The sequence below is a fragment of the Coenobita brevimanus genome, chromosome 65, assembly GCF_032717465.1.
Source record: "Coenobita brevimanus isolate Jiangsu-jjx chromosome 65, ASM3271746v2, whole genome shotgun sequence".
Taxonomy (NCBI): domain Eukaryota; kingdom Metazoa; phylum Arthropoda; class Malacostraca; order Decapoda; family Coenobitidae; genus Coenobita; species Coenobita brevimanus.
The window spans coordinates 47433396-47450724 of NC_137018.1; the positions used below are offsets into that span (position 1 = coordinate 47433396).

A 17329-nucleotide genomic window follows, 5' to 3' on the forward strand; every position below is an offset into this window, starting at 1 on the left:
TTAACCGACTCATCTTAACCTGTGCCCATTGTACTGGCAGACCGCTCGTACATACTGTGCAGCCAACAGCGATGACCTAGAGGAAGCCATCGAGCATATCAGAAGAAAGTTCCCCACCGCACCCCTCATGGCCACTGGCATCTCTCTCGGCGGGTCAGTAAAGTGACTTTGGTTGGTGGTTCAAGGTCAGGCTGAATTAGAGTGGAAATGTCGAGGTAAGAAGAGTAATGGGTTGTAAGTTTGATACAAATGTCCATCAGCTCCCCTCTTGAAAGGAGACTGGTGGACTGCAAGAGATAGTTTAGTATGTAGTCCGGGTTCACGTCCAAGTGAACCTGGGAGAGCAACAACAAGTGCTAGTTGCATGAAAAGTTGTGATCCTGTAGTTAGGAACACATATCTGACCTACGTTGAGTTCTGCTACATTGGAAATGTGTCAGGTGGACACATTACCTGGACTTGTGGAGAGAATATGTGAGGGTAATTGAGTGTGGAGAGAGTTTGTAGGGATAATAGAGTGTGGAGAGAATATATGGGGGCAATTGGGTGAAGCATTGCACAGCTCTGAGTGTGGAAATGAGATCCCCTAGTAGACACACCAAAGAAATTATGGGCTGTAGCGCAGAGAAGGAAGCACAGGGTTAGGGGTTTGACAGGGTCCATAGAGAGAGGGGCTTGATGGAGTACAGGGTTAGGGTCTTGACAGGGATTACAGAGTTAGGGTCTTGACAGGGATTACAGAGTTAGGGGCTTGACAGGGATCACGGAGTTAGGGGCTTGACAGGGATCACAGGGTTAGGGGCTTGACCGGAACCCCAGGGTTACTAGGTTGACGGTGACCACAAGGTTAAGGGCTTGACAGAGCCACAGAGTTTGGGGCTTAACAGTGCCGCAGTGTTAGGGGCTTGACAGGGCCGCAGTGTTAGGGGCTTGACAGGGCCGCAGTGTTAGGAGCTTGACAGGGCCACAGTGTTAGGGGCTTGACAGGGCTGCAGGGTTAGGGGCTTGACCGGAACCCCAGGGTTAGGAGGTTGACGGTGACCACAGGGTTAAGGGCTTGACAGAGCCACAGAGTTTGGGGCTTAACAGGACCGCAGTGTTAGGGGCTTGGCAGGGCCGCAGTGTTAGGGGCTTGACAGGGCCGCAATGTTAGGGGCTTGACAGGGCTGCAGGGTTAGGGGCTTGACAGGGCTGCAGGGTTAGGGGCTTGACAGGGCCGCAGTGTTAGGGGCTTAACAGGGCCGGAGAGTTAAGGGCATGACAGGGACTTATAGGGTTAAGGGCTTGGCAGAAACCTCAAAATTAGTGGCCTTCACAGGAACCTCAGATTTAGGGGCTTCACAGGGTACAAAGGGTTAGGGGCGTGACAGGAACCTTATGGTTAGGAGCTTGACGGGGACCACATGGTTAGGGGTTTGACAAGAACTACAGGGTTAGGGGCTTGACGGATCTCAAGGTTAGGGCTTAAGGACTACAGGGTCAGGGGCTTGGCAGGGACCACAGGGTTAGGAGCTCAGCAGGGATGCTGTAGGATTCCATGCAGCTTGGATAGTGGCCATTATGTGGACATGTTTAATCCATGGAACACCTGTCTTTCACGGTGTTTGTGTTGTGCACAGATATTGTAGTTAATAGTCATCATCGTCATCCTCAGCCTCATCATCCCAATCTCTTTCCTTCTTAGGGAATGGGGAAAGGTGTGGTCGAGAAAACAAAGAAAGAGGAACACAGGATAGAGGGAGAACTTACCAACAGCATATCCACTGAATAGGGTCATAGTGACCAGTAATAATAATAACTAGTAGTGGTACTTGGCATTGCCTGGGTAAAACCCTATGATAGTGCATAGCCTCCTGGCATTACCTGAGACCCGCGATGGCCGTTCCTCCTGTGGGTGAAGACCCCCGGGGTTCCGTTTTACCCACTGAACCTATGTTCAGCTCGAAAGGGCCATTTCCCTAGGGATATATTCCCCGTGAACCTGTTTTCCCACTACCCACCCATCAACCAACCCTGCCCCCCACCCAACCGATCCTCCATCTATCCGACACGTTGTAGCTAATAATGATGAGGTTGGAAAAAAAAAAAGGTAATTATCTACTGTGTTTCCACCATGTTGACTTGATTATTCCTAATTAGTTCTAGTCTTGGCCATCAGGGGAGCCACTTTAGCAGCTGAAATGTAATACCGGTATGTTACTGTACACCTGTTAGAGCTTTTTTTTTTTTTTTTTTTTTTTTTAATGCAAGGAAGGAACCAAAGACCAGGAGCCTGCAAACTGTTCCTTCCAAGAAAAAACAAAATACAACACAGAGCCAAATTCAAGATCCGTTCACTTCCGGATGCTTGGACACACTGCGTTGGAAAGACGAGATTATAGGAAGTAGGAAATACAGAAAGGGAGACAGTTCCAGAGTTGACCTGTTGCATGAATGAAGGACTGGGAGGAACGGTTAACTCTTGCATTAGAGAGCTGGACAGAAAAGGGATGTTAGTTTGTTGCCAGACGGGTGCTACGAGCACCCCGTAGTGGTGGAGGTGTGCAAGCAGATAGTTCAGACGAGCAGTGACCATTGAAATAGCGATAGAAATGAGATAGAGGTGCAACAGTTCGGCGAAGAGACAGAGTTTGAAGGGAGCCAGTAAGAGGAGAGTTAATGAGGTGAAAAGCCTTTGATTCCACCTTGTTGAGAAGAGCTGCATGTGGGGAGCCTCCCCACACATGAGCGTTGTATTCTACACGAGTTCGGGACCATTAGGCCGTATCATTTTCGGCCGTGATCCTGTTAGGCCGTTAGAACTTCAGGTAGTTTGGAGTGTAGACCGTAAGACTTTTAGGCTATAAGACACTGAGGCCGTAAGACGTTTAGGCCCCGGGAACCTCTAGGCCGTGAGATGCTTACACCGAAGGGTGAGAAAATTAAATAAAACTGTACCCACGGTATGGTATATTGTCTTAGCTATTGGTAAATAAAAGAAAAATACATTTCATTATTATTTTTCTTTCATAAACAGTAATATATATATATATATATATATATATATATATATATATATATGTATATATATATATATATATATATATATATATATATATATATGTATATATATATATATATATATATATATATATATATATATATATATATATATATATATATATATAATACAGAATTATGACTATACTGTCTAACATATGAAATACCCTTTATATAAATATAGATAGATAGATAAATAGATAAGATGCAAAAATATGACTACTGTCTAACATAAGGAATACCCATTTTATATATATACAGAAAAGAGCAGCGTTCGTTTGTTTTTTGTGCTTTAGTCACGCCCAAACCAAGGGCCAGAGACCCCCAGACCCATATATATTCTGAATCAAATGACCTCCCACCGGTGACCCCAAATGACCTCGGAGGTCAACCTCATATAGCCTGTGTCCGAACTGGGGGTCATGTGAGTCTCCATACCAAAAATTGGCCTGCAGGGGTACCCGACGTTGCCCGGGTAAAAAAAAAAAAAAAAAAAAAAAAAAAAAAGGCGAACACTCAATCGGTGACTTCAAATTACCCAGATCTGAATTTTGACCCCCCTAAAACCATCCTTGGCGCACACTGATTCAGAATATAGACGGGTCTGAGGGTCTCTGGCCCTAGGTTTGGCTGTGATTGAAAGACAAACAAATAAACAAACAACCAGACTCTTTTATACCGTATATATATATATATATATATATATATATATATATATATATATATATATATATATATATATATATATATATCCATCCATCATCCAATTCTACGTTGCCCCATGAGAAGCGTAGAAGCCCGGGGCTAGGCAATTTGGTCCTGACATTTAAGATGAGAGTGACCAGCCTCACTTATCGCTGAGTGGCATTACATGAGCAATAACCCGAACCATCCCTTGGATATAAACCTTCACTGGCTCAATCCGATTGGAGTGCTGTAATTACCCACTAAACCACCAGGTGCCATAATTTGGTTATATGGTTGCCACCCAGCGTAGCAAATGGTTTCTTGGTGTACAGGAAACCATTAGGCTTGTCACTCAGTGTAGAATCACCCATAGGCAGAAGGAAGAGGAAAGAATGAAAGAAAGAAAGACAAAAGAGGGAGTGTAAAGTCACCCGTAGGCAGAAGGACGAGGAAAGAATGAAGTAAAGAAAGTCAGAAGAGGAAGGAAGGAACGGAGAGAGGAGAGGAAAGGGCAGACACCCGAGAGCAACACTACATCGAGTGAGTGGATGGTGAGCGCCTCCACCTACCACAATGCATATATATATATATATATATATATATATATATATATATATATATATATATATATATATATATATATATATATATATATATATATATATATATGACATTCAGCTTAATGATAAGTCGAGATATTATGTTCCATGATGTATTGATGAACAAAACTTCAGCAATTATGTCTTCTTGATGAAGTTTGGTATTGTAGTTGAGACCGTTAGGCGATTCGGCCGTTTGCCAGTTTGCACTTTACGACCTAAATGACTTACGGCCGATACGACCAGAACAGCTCTACACAGGGGCGAATAAATCCCATGTATAAAGTCAACAACTGTGCAAGGGTAAAGATGATAGATAAATAAAGTGATTAATCCCCGAGCTAGTCCTCATCAGATCATATAGCCCTGCTAGGGTTACAGGAGAGCGCTACCCCTCCCAGCACAGCAGCCACTGGGCTGGGCCCGAGCTCGCAACCTTACGATTATGAGCCCGACACCCTACCACCGAGCTACCGCGCTCCCCTGTGCAAGGGTAAAGACGGTACAGAGTCGGCTTGGCACGCCTAACCTCTTGGAAGCAGATTTTAGAAGAGATGTAATATGATCTTTCCAAGATAAATCCAAAGAGAATGAAACCTCAAGTATGGTTAAAGATGATGCAGAATTGAGTCGGATATTATTAAACATTAGTGGGTACTCATGTGGAAGATTTTGGCGGGTTGATAGGTGTAGGAACTGATTTTTGACGCATTAAAAACAAGAGTACTTTTACCCCACTCAGAGAAACGAACCAAGTCAGACAGGTGTGCCATAGCATTTATCCCTTGTTTTGTTGGAGTAACCGCTGAGATGGACGCAGCGGGAAGCGAATGGAAAGGTGATGGGTGGAGTCATCAGCGTATGAGTGGCTAGGGTTAGATGTACAGTTTAGAAGGTCATTGATGAATAAAAGGAAGGGAGTTGGTGATAGGACAGAACCATGAGGAACACCACTATTGATTGATCTAAAAGAACGGTGGCCGTCCACAACAGCAGCTATAGAACAACCAGCAAGGAGGTTAGAGATGAAGGCACAGATAGAAGGATAGAGACCGTAAGATGGCTGTTTGGAAATTAATGAGTTATGCCAGACTCAGTCGAAAGCTTTAGAGATGTAAAGTGCATTGGCAAAGCTTTCGCCAAAGTCCCGAAAGGAGGATGACCAGGAGTCTGAAAGATATGTGAGAAGATCGCCAGTGGGGCGCCCCTGACGGGAGTTCGGGACAATTAGGCCTTATATTATTTTCGGCCGTCATCCTGTTAGGCCGTTAGAACTTTAGGCCGTTTGGAGTTTAGGCCTTAAGATGTTTAGGCCCCAGGAACCTTTAGGCTGTGAGATGCTTAGGCCGAAGGGACTAGTGATAAAATTTATATGCGGAAATATGATCATACAGTCCGACATAAGGAATCATAGTCGAACTAACTAAAACATACATCAGCTCTGTATAAGAGAATTACCATTTATTAATCCATAAGATAATAAAATTAATATAAAGCAATATAGTATGCTGTTTAGTATATTGTAAAGTCGAAAGATAAAACGCCTAGCTATAGTATAGTGTCTAACATTAATATCTAAAGATGAATTGAAATAAAATGCATCAGCACATTATGAAAAAGTATTATATTCTCTCCCACATATGGTCATAAATGTACACATATGTATACTATCTAACATACGGAATTATAGTCGAACTGAGTCAGCGTGTAAAAGAATTACTTTATTTCATAATCGGTAGTAAATTAAAAACAATACGTATAGACTCTGATACATCAGCACAGAGCAAAAGAATCTTTTCGTAAAAAAACATGAAGGAATTATTGTGGGATTAGTTTGTTGTAGGACTATATACATGGTGCTGCGAGGTGACTGCAGGCAGCCAGAAGTTGAGAAGTTTTTATTTCCTTTTTGATATACTGATCCCATAAACTGAAAAGGCGACCCTGCATGTTCTTAAAAATGCTTCTTTTGATAACGCTTTAATTTCCGTTCCTTCACTAACTGCACTTGCACAGGTACTATAGTCGCGGCGCACGAGTCTGAGGTTGTCATTATCGTACCCTGGCAACTTACCATTCAAAAGTGTGTCCGATTTCGTATCATTATGCACGAATCAAATTATTAAGCACGAATATATTATACATGAATATTATTATACACGAACATATAATACACGAATCACATGCGTCTCATATAGTACACGAAATCAGACGCACTTTTGAATGGTAGTTGCCAGGGCACGATAATAACACCCTCAGAGTCGCGCGCCGCGACTATAGTGAGGCCTCTGTGTACAGTATTTCTGTTAGTTTGTACAAGTGTTCATTTGCACAGCCACGAATGTTCAGTCTTCCGTGCCAGCCCTTAGCGTCATTATTTGTGCGGACAGTCATGTTAAAAACACTCCATGTGTCTGAACTCCACATACTGCTGTCTATCCATTTGTTCTTGATGTAGGCAGTCAATTCCTGGACTTTAGGGTCAGCAAGTTGTGCACCTGAAGCGAGCTTCTCAAATGATGGTTTGATGTGCTCTGCAGGAATATAACAAAGTGCAATTACCTCCATAATATATGAATGAACGACCCCAGATGTTATATATGGCACTCGAAGCCCAAGGGAATCTGCCTTTCTCCACACTGCCAGTCGCCAGTGGAAGCTACATCCTTTTATGGTGATGTCAGGAAATACGTTTCTCATTGCTCCCCAAAAACTAGCCTCAAAATCAGCCACTAAAGTCTGTAGCCTCACCTCTGGTAAGACCCTCTTGATGCACTGCAAGACCTTCTTATAGTCTCTCTTACGTTTCCTACTCATTAAAACGAAAACGAGTGGGACTTGTTTCACTTGTTCCTCTCCTTTTACAAAAGCATGGATTGAGTACAGCTGAATAAAAGGAGCCCTTACAATACGAAAAGTTCCATTGCAATACCAAGTCCTGGCATCCTTCAGTGTGTCCCTCTGTCTTGAGCTTGAAAAGATTAAAAGTGGCGGGCGTCATCAACAAAAAAAAGTCATCTAACAGGAAGTCATCTGGTATGTGGTCTTTATCAAGGTTAAATGTGAGATCCCTTGGATGCTGCGGTCTCTTATCTTGTCTGCATCTGTTGACAGATCGTGAAAGGTTGGAAGGATTAGGTAGGCTGCAAAGTAAAGAATCTGAAGTAGTGTCCCTAGCCATCACTTCTTCTATGATGGTCATTGCCTATCTGAACACTTCTTTCTTGGCTCGTCTCTTCACCTCAGCACAAGTCTTGAGAAGCAGGTCTAGTCCTGGCTGGGCAGTATGGTTGTGAAAGTGTAAAGAAGGAGTAAATGTATCACCATCTTGAATAACTTTCGCTTGGCAAGGTCCAGTAGCCCCTAGGGATGTACATCTCCATGTTACCTTGGAACCCTTATAGCGTTTGTCGACCTTCACAGAATAGCTGAATCCATGCGAGTCCACCAGCAAAGGCCGTCCGCGTTTGGTACCTTCTTCCACAATGTTATAGGTAATGATGTCATGTTGTCCAATAGTGGGCAGTGTTGAAGGCAGTTGTGTTTCAGGAAGGATATCCTCTTGATGAACACAGTTGACATCAAAGTTGGTTGAGACGTTGAAGAATTCTGGAGGATGATTTGCAAGCTGAGATTGGGATGCAGCACAAGATAATTCATGTACACACACTCAAAAAAAGTATCGTTACAGCTACTGCACGATACAAACAGACACTACGAATGAAACGTTTGATAACTGCCTTCCTCCAGCCCTACCGAGACAGGTGGATTGTTCAGTACGAAACTCATCGGACCTCCGTGTAACGGTACTTTTGTAGAGTGTGTGTACATCGTCATCCTGTTGGTCGATGTCCAGGTCTTGTTGCCTATCCAGTATGCCCACTGGTACCGAGATTCGAATACTTTCTGCATCAGGGTCTATAGCTGATAACGTGGTAGACCGATTAAGCCCTGAAGTGATAAGAAAGGGAATGTGAGAAGTGATAACGACCATACTGTCGACCAGTAAAAAAAGACCCAATTGATCACTGATCACTAAAAATCATTTGCAATCAAATCGCATCAAAGAACTGATTTTGACTATATAGCACAAAACATTCACTTGAAGTAAAATTACTCATCAAATTTTCAACTAACCACTCGTGTCCGGAGCTGAACACAAAGAACAGTACCAGCTGGGCAACTCGTTATCTCCATTCACAATGTCCAAATACTCTTGTTTGGAAAAAACAGGATTGCAAGCACGATGTTGCCATCTGTCACAGATATCGCACGCATGCTGATTGCATCGTATTCCTCTGGCACACATAAGGCACGGTGGAGCTCTTTGTCTAGGCATATTGGCTGGTTCGTTCAGGGACAGCAAATGACCGATGGTGTGTTTGACGCTGGGACAAATGACCTTACACCCATGTTTCATGTTATGAATATCAGCTTAAAGTTTGGTTATTTAGGTCGTAGTTTAGCTGTCTGAGCTGAGTCAGTCTTGATGAAGTTTGGTTATTTAGGCCGTGGAAAATTAGGTCGTATGTTGTTTAGGTCGTTAGACGACTCGGCTGTTTGCCAGTTTGAACGTTACGGCCTAAATGACGTACGGCCGATACGACCTGAAAACTGGGCCCCCTTACATGTGCGTCCACCACAAATATTTCTGTCGGCGCCCCTGCAGACAGACAAGCATTCTCATTAGCGTTCATCAGATGAGGTCCCGGTGTCAGTAATATCTCGATTCAAAGGAGGTGATACATTTGTAATGCACACATCCCGGGAATTTCCCGTGATGACTAGAATGTAACAGGATAATATGATTTTCCCGGGATCCCGGGATCCTATCTCTCACTGGAAACTTTGGGTCCTGTATATAATTATCAACACTCCGGAATACCTGACTATTTAGACATGGATGCTCATTCTTTCTCATCTCATCCCGAAGTGTGAATGAGATATGTACTGAGATATTCCTTCGACCCCGGGATATTCATGTAATCCCGGGAAAATGCCGCAACCTCCAGCTTGCTTGTGTCTCATCATTTGCACCGGGAATATCCCGAGACTAAAGCCGTATATCTCGGGAAAATAACGGGATCACGGTGTCGTATGCACGGGGTGACTTATGCTGGGGGTATTTATGCTTTTCCCGGGAATGTATCACAGGGAGCACCGGGATCCCGGGGTCTCGTTTGATGCGCCCTAATATATATATATATATATATATATATATATATATATATATATATATATATATATATATATATATATATATATATATATATATATATATATATATATATATATATATATATATATATATATATATATATATATATATATATATATCTTAGATGTTAAACAAACTGAAATCGATGAAGATCTATGCATACAATGTAAGAAGCCTCGCAGAAGATTACAAACTTGATAACCTGATGACTGAACTGGAAAACATTAGTTGGGATATTGTAGGTTTGAGCGAGATCCGCAGAAAAGAAGAAAAAGTAATTCAGCTCGAAGACAGCAAACACCTATTTTACTACAGATGAAAGGAAAATGAAAATGTTAGTGGTGTAGGATTTCTGATTAACAGAAATCTTGCAGACAACATTATTAAATTCAGCAGTGTATCTGACAGAGCAGCATTTGTTGTCATTAGACTATGCAAAAAATATACCATGAAAGTCATACAAGTATATGCACCAATTTCTCAAAGCCCAGATGAAGAAATAGAAACATTCTATGATGACATCTCCCAGATCATGGAAGAAAAGACAACATATACTATACTCATGGGAGACTTCAATGCAAAAGTTGGAAAGTCGAAAAATGGAGAAGCATGTATGGGAAAATTTTGCGTGGGAGAAAGGAATGAAAGAGGAGAAATGCTGGTAAATTTTGCTTAAATGTTTAACATGAGAATAATGAACACATTCTTCCACAAAAGAACAGAAAGAAAGTGGACCTGGAGACGGCCAAATGGAGAAACAAAGAATGAAATCGACTTCATTATAGCAGATAAGAATAACAAGGTCACAAATGTCACAATTATCAACAAAGTAAATATAGGTAGTGATCATAGAATGGTGGGTTGCACAGCCAGATTCAATTTCAGAAATGAAAGAAAGAAGATGATTAAAGATAAAAAGATATGCCCAATAATAGTAAACGAAAACAAAGCAGCCTTTCAGTTGGAAATAAGGAACAGATTTCAGGCTCTAAGTAATGCTGAATGTGACACTGATGAGCTGAATGACAGACTAACAAAAGTGCTAAGAGAATCAGCAGAGGTAGTAGGAAAACTTAATACAACCAAAGCCAAGAAGTATTCAGAAAAGACACTCGAGCTTATGAAAAAACGAAAGGAAATTAAAGTAAAGACAAAGAAAGACGAAATAGAACGAGCAGAATTAAATAAGCTTATCAACAAACGACAAAGAGAAGAAAAAAGAAAGAGAAACATGGGTCAGATCAAAGAAACCATCAAAAATGGACAAAGTATGAAACAGGTCCGAAGCAAAATGGCACTAGGAAAGCAACAAATGACATCACTGAAAGAAAAAAACGGTGAAATCATTAAATGCATAGATAAGATGGTGAAGAAAGTTGAAAAATTTTACAAAGAACTTTATGCATCAAAGACAGTAGTACCAATAGCTAACTTTTCAGTTGACACAAGTGAAATACCTGAGGTAACACCAGACGAAGTAAATATTTGTCTTAAAAATATGAAAAGAGGGAAGGCTCCGGGAGAAGATGGAATAGTAACAGATTTACTTTTGGATGCCGGAGTAGAAGTACAAAATAGGCTTGCTCACTTACCCACTGCATAAAACAGAAGAAAATTCCCAAAACATGGTGTAATGCAATAGTTATTTTACTCTACAAAAGGTGACTCAAAAGATCTTAGTAACTATCGACCCATTAGCTTATTATCAGTCATTTACAAACTCTTCACTAAAGTCCTTACGAACAGAATACCAACAATTTTGGAGGAAAACCAACCTCGTGAACAGGCAGGATTCCGAAGCGGGTATTCGACCATTGATCATCTACATACAATGAACCAGCTAATTGAGAAAACTATAGGTTTTGTTGATTACGAAAAGGCTTTCGACTCAGTGGAGCACATAGCAATTACAAATTCATTGCGAGAACAAGGAGTGAATGAGAGCATTGTAAATCTGCTCGAGTGCGTCAGGGAGATACAATTTCACCAAAATTATATACAGCATGCCTAGAAAGTATTTTCAGAAAGCTAGACTGGGAAAACAAAGGAGTGAACATTGATGGAGAAAAGCTAAACCATTTAAGATATGCAGATGACATTGTCCTAATCTCAGAAACAGCGGAGGCATTGCAAGAAATGTTAAATGACATGAACAGAGAAACTCTGAAAGTAGGACTGAAGATGAACCGAAGTAAAACTAAAGTAATGTTTAATCCACAAACACCAAAGAGCGTCATCAGAATAAGCGATGAAATTCTTTAAGAAGTTGAGGAGTACAACTACTTGGGACAAGTACTAAAATTAACGAAAGATCATGATAGCGAAATAAAAAGAAAGCTTTCGGTAAACATAGAGACATTATGAAAAGTAGCTTGCCAGTTTGTATGAAACGAAACGTATATAACGAATGCATAATTCCAGCCATGACGTATGGTTGTGAGACCTGGAAACTGACAAAATCAATGGAAAATAAATTAATCCGTTCTTAGAGAGCAATGGAAAGGTCAATGTTAGGAATATCTTTAAGAGACAGGAGAAGATCAACTTGGGTGAGAGAGTAGACTAAAGTCAATGATATTGTAGAGGTTATAAAGCAACAGAAATGGAGGTGGGCAGGCCATATAGCAAGAATAAGGGATAACCGATGGAGCAAGAGGCTTACTGACTGGACACCAAGAGATTGTAAGCGTAGCAGAAAAAGGCCAGACTGGAGATGGAGAGATGAGATAGAGAAATTTGCAGGGAAAACGTGGCAAAGATTGGCCCAGTCAAGGAATTCGTGGAAAAGTTTGGGGGAGGCCTCTGTTCAGCAGTGGACTGGCAGATAGATGATGATGATGATGATGAGCTATCTATCTATATCTATATCTATATCTATTTATCTGTCTATCTATCTATCTATATATATGTGTGTGTTTGTGTAAAATTCAAATGGTTAAGGTTTTATGTTGAGATAGGATTTCAAGGAAGTTAATGATTTGTGAATGAGTGTATGGACCATTAGGACATGCTGCTGGGACATCTCCCACTTTTTTTTTTTTCTCCTTCCTTGATCCTAATTCATCTCATCTTTTAAGAGGGAATGATGGTTAGAGCGATGATGATGATGACAGTGAAAAAATTACCGTTATTGCAACTATTTTCTCGATCCTGCAGCATGATTTTGGGCAACTACCTAGTAACAAGGGGGAAGCAAGCAGCAGATCATCTCGTTGCGGCGATGGTCCTGTCAATCCCATGGAACGTATTTGTGGGCACAGAGAGCCTTGAGAAGCCCCTGTGGAACCTGATGCTAAACCGTCACCTTGCACACTGCCTCTGTGAGTCCATTAGGTCCATGAGGAAACAGCTCGAAGGAAACTACTCTTGGGATCTTGACCATGTTATGCAGGTAAAATGCAGAATATGATGATTTATTATATTATTATTATTATTATTGTTATTATTATTATTATTATTATTATTACAGTATTACTACAGGTATTATTATTATTATTATTATTATTAGTATTATTATTATTATTACAGTACTACTACAGGTATTATTATTATTATTATTATTATTATTATTATTACAGTACAAGGTAGGGTAGTGGATGTTGGAGTGGCCCTGGTGAGAGAAGATAGTGTTTGGAAACTCCCTGTACTGTTGTTTGCAGATGATACTGTGTTGTTGAGTGAAGATGAAGGGGAGCTGCAAGGCTTGGTGGATGAGTTTGGGAAAGTGTGCAAGAAACGGAATCTAAAGGTGAATGTAGGGAAGAGTAAAGTGATGGTCTTTGAGAGAGGTGAAGTCAGTGAATGTACAGCGAGGTTGGATGGTGAGGAATTGGGAAGTGTGAGTATGTTTAAGTACTTGGGTAGTGTGATGAGTAAGGATGGAGGTTTGGAGGGTGAAGTGCTTGAAAGGGTGCAGCAGGGAAGAAAGGTTGCTGGTTCTTTGAAACCAGTGATAAGAAGTAGGGAAATGAGCATGGAAGTGAAAAAGTTACTACATGACAGTATTGTGATACCAAGTCTAACGTATGGAAGTGAAGCTTGGACATTGTTGGAAGGACACAAGTCAAGAGTGAGAGCAGTGGAAATGATTTAAGAGGAGCATGTGGAGTCACATGGAGAGACAGGCTGACGAATGAGGATATACAGGAGCGTAGTAGTGTGGATGTGGATGTGATAGGAAGTGTTATGAGGAACACACGGAGGTGGTTTGGCCATGTGGAGAGGATGGAGGGTGAAAGACTGACGAAGAGAGTGTATGTGAGTGAGGTGGAGGGGGGAAGAGGGAGGGGGAGGCCGAGGATGAGATGGAGGGATGGGGTGGAGAGGTATGTGAGAGAGGGGGGTGTGAGTTGGGACCAGGGGAGTGAAATGGCAGGGGACAGGACGACGTGGAGGCGATTTTTTTGTGGCCACCCCAAACGGGATTGAGGTTTCTGGCAGTAGATAGATAGATAGATTACAGTATTTCTGCAGGTACTATTATTATTATAATTATTATTATTATTAGGGTAGTGGATGTTGGAGTGGCCATGGTGAGAGAGGATAGTGTTTGGAAACTCCCTGTACTGTTGTTTGCAGATGATACTGTGTTGTTGAGTGAAGACGAAGGGGAGCCGCAAGGCTTGGTTGATGAGTTTGAGAGAGTGTGTAAGAAACGGAATCTAAAGGTGAATGTAGGGAAGAGTAAAGTGATGGTCTTTGAGAGAGGTGAAGTCAGTGAATGTACAGCGAGGTTGGATGGTGAGGAAGTGGAAAATGTGAGTACGTTTAAGTACTTGGGTAGTGTGATGAGTAAGGATGGAGGTTTGGAGGGTGAAGTGCTTGAAAGGGTACAGCAGGGAAGAAAGGTTGCTGGTTCCTTGAAAGCAGTGATAAGAAACAGGGAAGTGAGCATGGAAGTGAAAAAGTTACTACATGACAGTATTGTGATACCAACTCTAACGTATGGAAGTGAAGCTTGGACGTTGTTGGAAGGACACAAGTCAAGAGTGAGAGCAGTGGAAATGAGTTATTTAAGAGGAGCCTGTGGAGTCACATGGAGAGACAGGCTGATGAATGAGGATATAAAGGAGCGTTGTGGTGTTGATGTGGATGTGATAGGAAGCGTTATGAGGAACACACTGAGGTGGTTTGGCCATGTGGAGGGGATGGAGGGTGAAAGACTGACGAAGAGAGTGTATGTGAGTGAGTGAGGTGGAGGGGGAAAGAGGGAGGGGGAGGCCGAGGATGAGATGGAGGGATGGGGTGGAGAGGTATATGAGTGAGGGGGGTGTGAGCTGGGAGCAGGGGAGTGAAATGGCGGGGGATAGGGCGACTTGGAGGCGATTTGTTTGTGGCCACCCCAAACGGGATTGAGGCGTCTGGCAATAGATAGATAGATAGATTATTATTATTATTATTATATTATTATTATTATTATTATTATTATTATATATTATTATTATTATTACAGTATTTCTACAGGTATTATTACTACTACTACTACTACTACTACTACTACTGCTTATTACAGTATTTCCACAGGCATTATTATTATTATTATTATTATTATTGAGCCAGGATTCCGGGGGCTTGAATGATGAGTGAATGGAAGTGTGGCCCATTGGATTGGGCAAACTTGGGCTGTCTATGGACGTTGCTACCCCTCACCCTGCCCTAGGGTGGAAAAGGAGGTTCAGATGATGATGATAATGATGATGGATATTATTATTATTATTATAGTTCTGTGGTAGGTGGTGACACTCACCATCCACTCACTCGATGTAGTACTGCTCTCGGGTGTCTGCCCTTTCCTCTCCTCCATCCTTCTTTCCTTCCATCCTGTTCTGTCTTTCCTTCATTCTTTCGTCATCCTTCTGACTACGTGTGAGTGTACACTCCATTTTCTGTCTTTCTTTCCTTCATTTTTTCATCTTCCTTCTGCCCATGGTTGACTTTACATTGACAAGCCAAATGGTTTCCTGTACATCAGGAAACCATTAACTACACTGAGTGGTAACCACAAAACCAAATTTTGGCACCTGGTGATTTAGTGGGTAATTACGGCGCTCCAATTGGATTGAGCCAGTGAAGGTTTATATCCTGGAGGTGGTTGGGGGTTTATTGCTCACATAATGTCACTCAGGGATGAGTGAGGCTGGTTTCTCTCATCTTAAATGTCAGGACCAACTTGCCTAGCCCCAGGCTCCTACGCTTCTTATGGGGCAAGGTAGGATTGAATGATAGATGGATGGATGGGTTATTATAGTTGCCAGGTGGGTGTGCATACCATCCATTCTTTTGATGCAATGCCACATGCTGCCTTCAAGTGACTCTACACTGAGTGATAAACCAAGTAGTTTGTTGTAGCACCGGAAACCAAATGAAACCTGTTGGGTTAAGGTTGTCCATCTGGATGTTCCATTGTTGGTTTACATCCAAGAGGAGGTTAGAGTTTATGGCTGTCATAATGCCTTTTGGGTTATCAACTGATGATTCTGGCTTAAAATGTGTGGACAGCCTAACCCCAGCCTGTATGCTTATGACGGGTCATCTCCTCCTCCTCCTCCTCCTCAAAGTACTTCATATTGGAAGTAACAACGTCCATACGAATTACAGAATGAATAATGTCCAGTAATCAAATACAGACAATGAAAAGGATCTTGGTGTGACAATATCAAATGACCAAAAACCGAGTAAACAGCGGACCGAGGTGGTTAAATTGCACACAAGCTGGTCGGTTTTATTGGAAGAACTTTCGAGTTTAAATCGGAAAAAGTCATACTAGCCTTGTACAACTCGTTAGTGCGCCCCCATCTTGAGTATTGTGTGCAATTCTGTCTCTGTAGTACAGGATGGACAGAAAAATTAGAGAAAATACAGCGAAAAATCACAAAAATGATACTACGACTTAGAAACAAACCATATGAGGAACGCCTTGAAGAACTTAAATTATTTAGCCTTACGAAGCGCAGGTTAAGAGGTGACGTAATTGAAGTTTTCAAAATTATGAAGGGATATAACAACTTAGACATGAATAAATATTTTTAAATAGACCGGTCGAGTCAAACCAGAAGTTTTTTCATTCATTCATTCATTACCAGATGCCATGTATCCCAGACGGGGTGGCCAAGGGCTTAGAGTTAATTGTTTTACAGGGAGAGGCACTAATCCTCCACCAACCCCACTTGACATGTATTTATGGCTACAAAATTATGGGAAAGCGTTTTCAATCCCATGAAGCAAAATACTTCTTCTTCAACAGAGTCGTAAATATCTGGAACAGATTACCCTCAGATACTGTGAACAGTATCTCAGTTAACATTCAAAAACCAAATAGACAAGTATTTGCACGAGAATCCTCAGCTGACTCTTTTTCTGTCCGAATAACTTGCTTTTATAACTACGTGTAAGGTCATTCCCCTTTGTCTACAAGACACCCCATAAACAACGTACCCGTACATAGCGTTGCATCACGTCATTATAGATTTTTCAATTTATTCATTGTAAATAGAGTAATATAAGCACAGATAGCCCTGAGTTAACGGTCACTACTCTTACATCCGACCTGTGATGGGCCGTGGATCACTGAGGGGTCCCTGTTAGCCAGGTGACCACCATCGGGATATTTTTAATGTACCAGGGGTCACTGCTTCAGGAGGAAACTTGTGTACTTGACCCACATAGGAGAGTTCCCTGTCTCAGTGGAGTGCATAGGGCTAGGGCCTGATTGACTGCTGCCTACCGTAAAAGCACCAGGCAAGGCTGCCACACCACCCCTAAACATCCACACTGTGCACTGTGCAGT

At 41.7% G+C, this 17329-nt stretch overlaps 1 protein-coding gene across 1 annotated transcript in view; it reads left to right on the forward strand.

Annotated features, from left to right (window-relative positions):
- LOC145405004 (protein ABHD1-like) overlaps positions 1-17329 on the forward strand; it is a 48099-nt gene that overhangs the window by 20356 nt on the left and 10414 nt on the right. Inside the window, exons 4-5 of the mRNA XM_080276505.1 lie at positions 41-153; positions 12700-12934. Of these exons, the coding sequence (XP_080132631.1) occupies positions 41-153; positions 12700-12934 (348 nt within the window). The remainder of the gene's footprint in view (positions 1-40; positions 154-12699; positions 12935-17329) is intronic.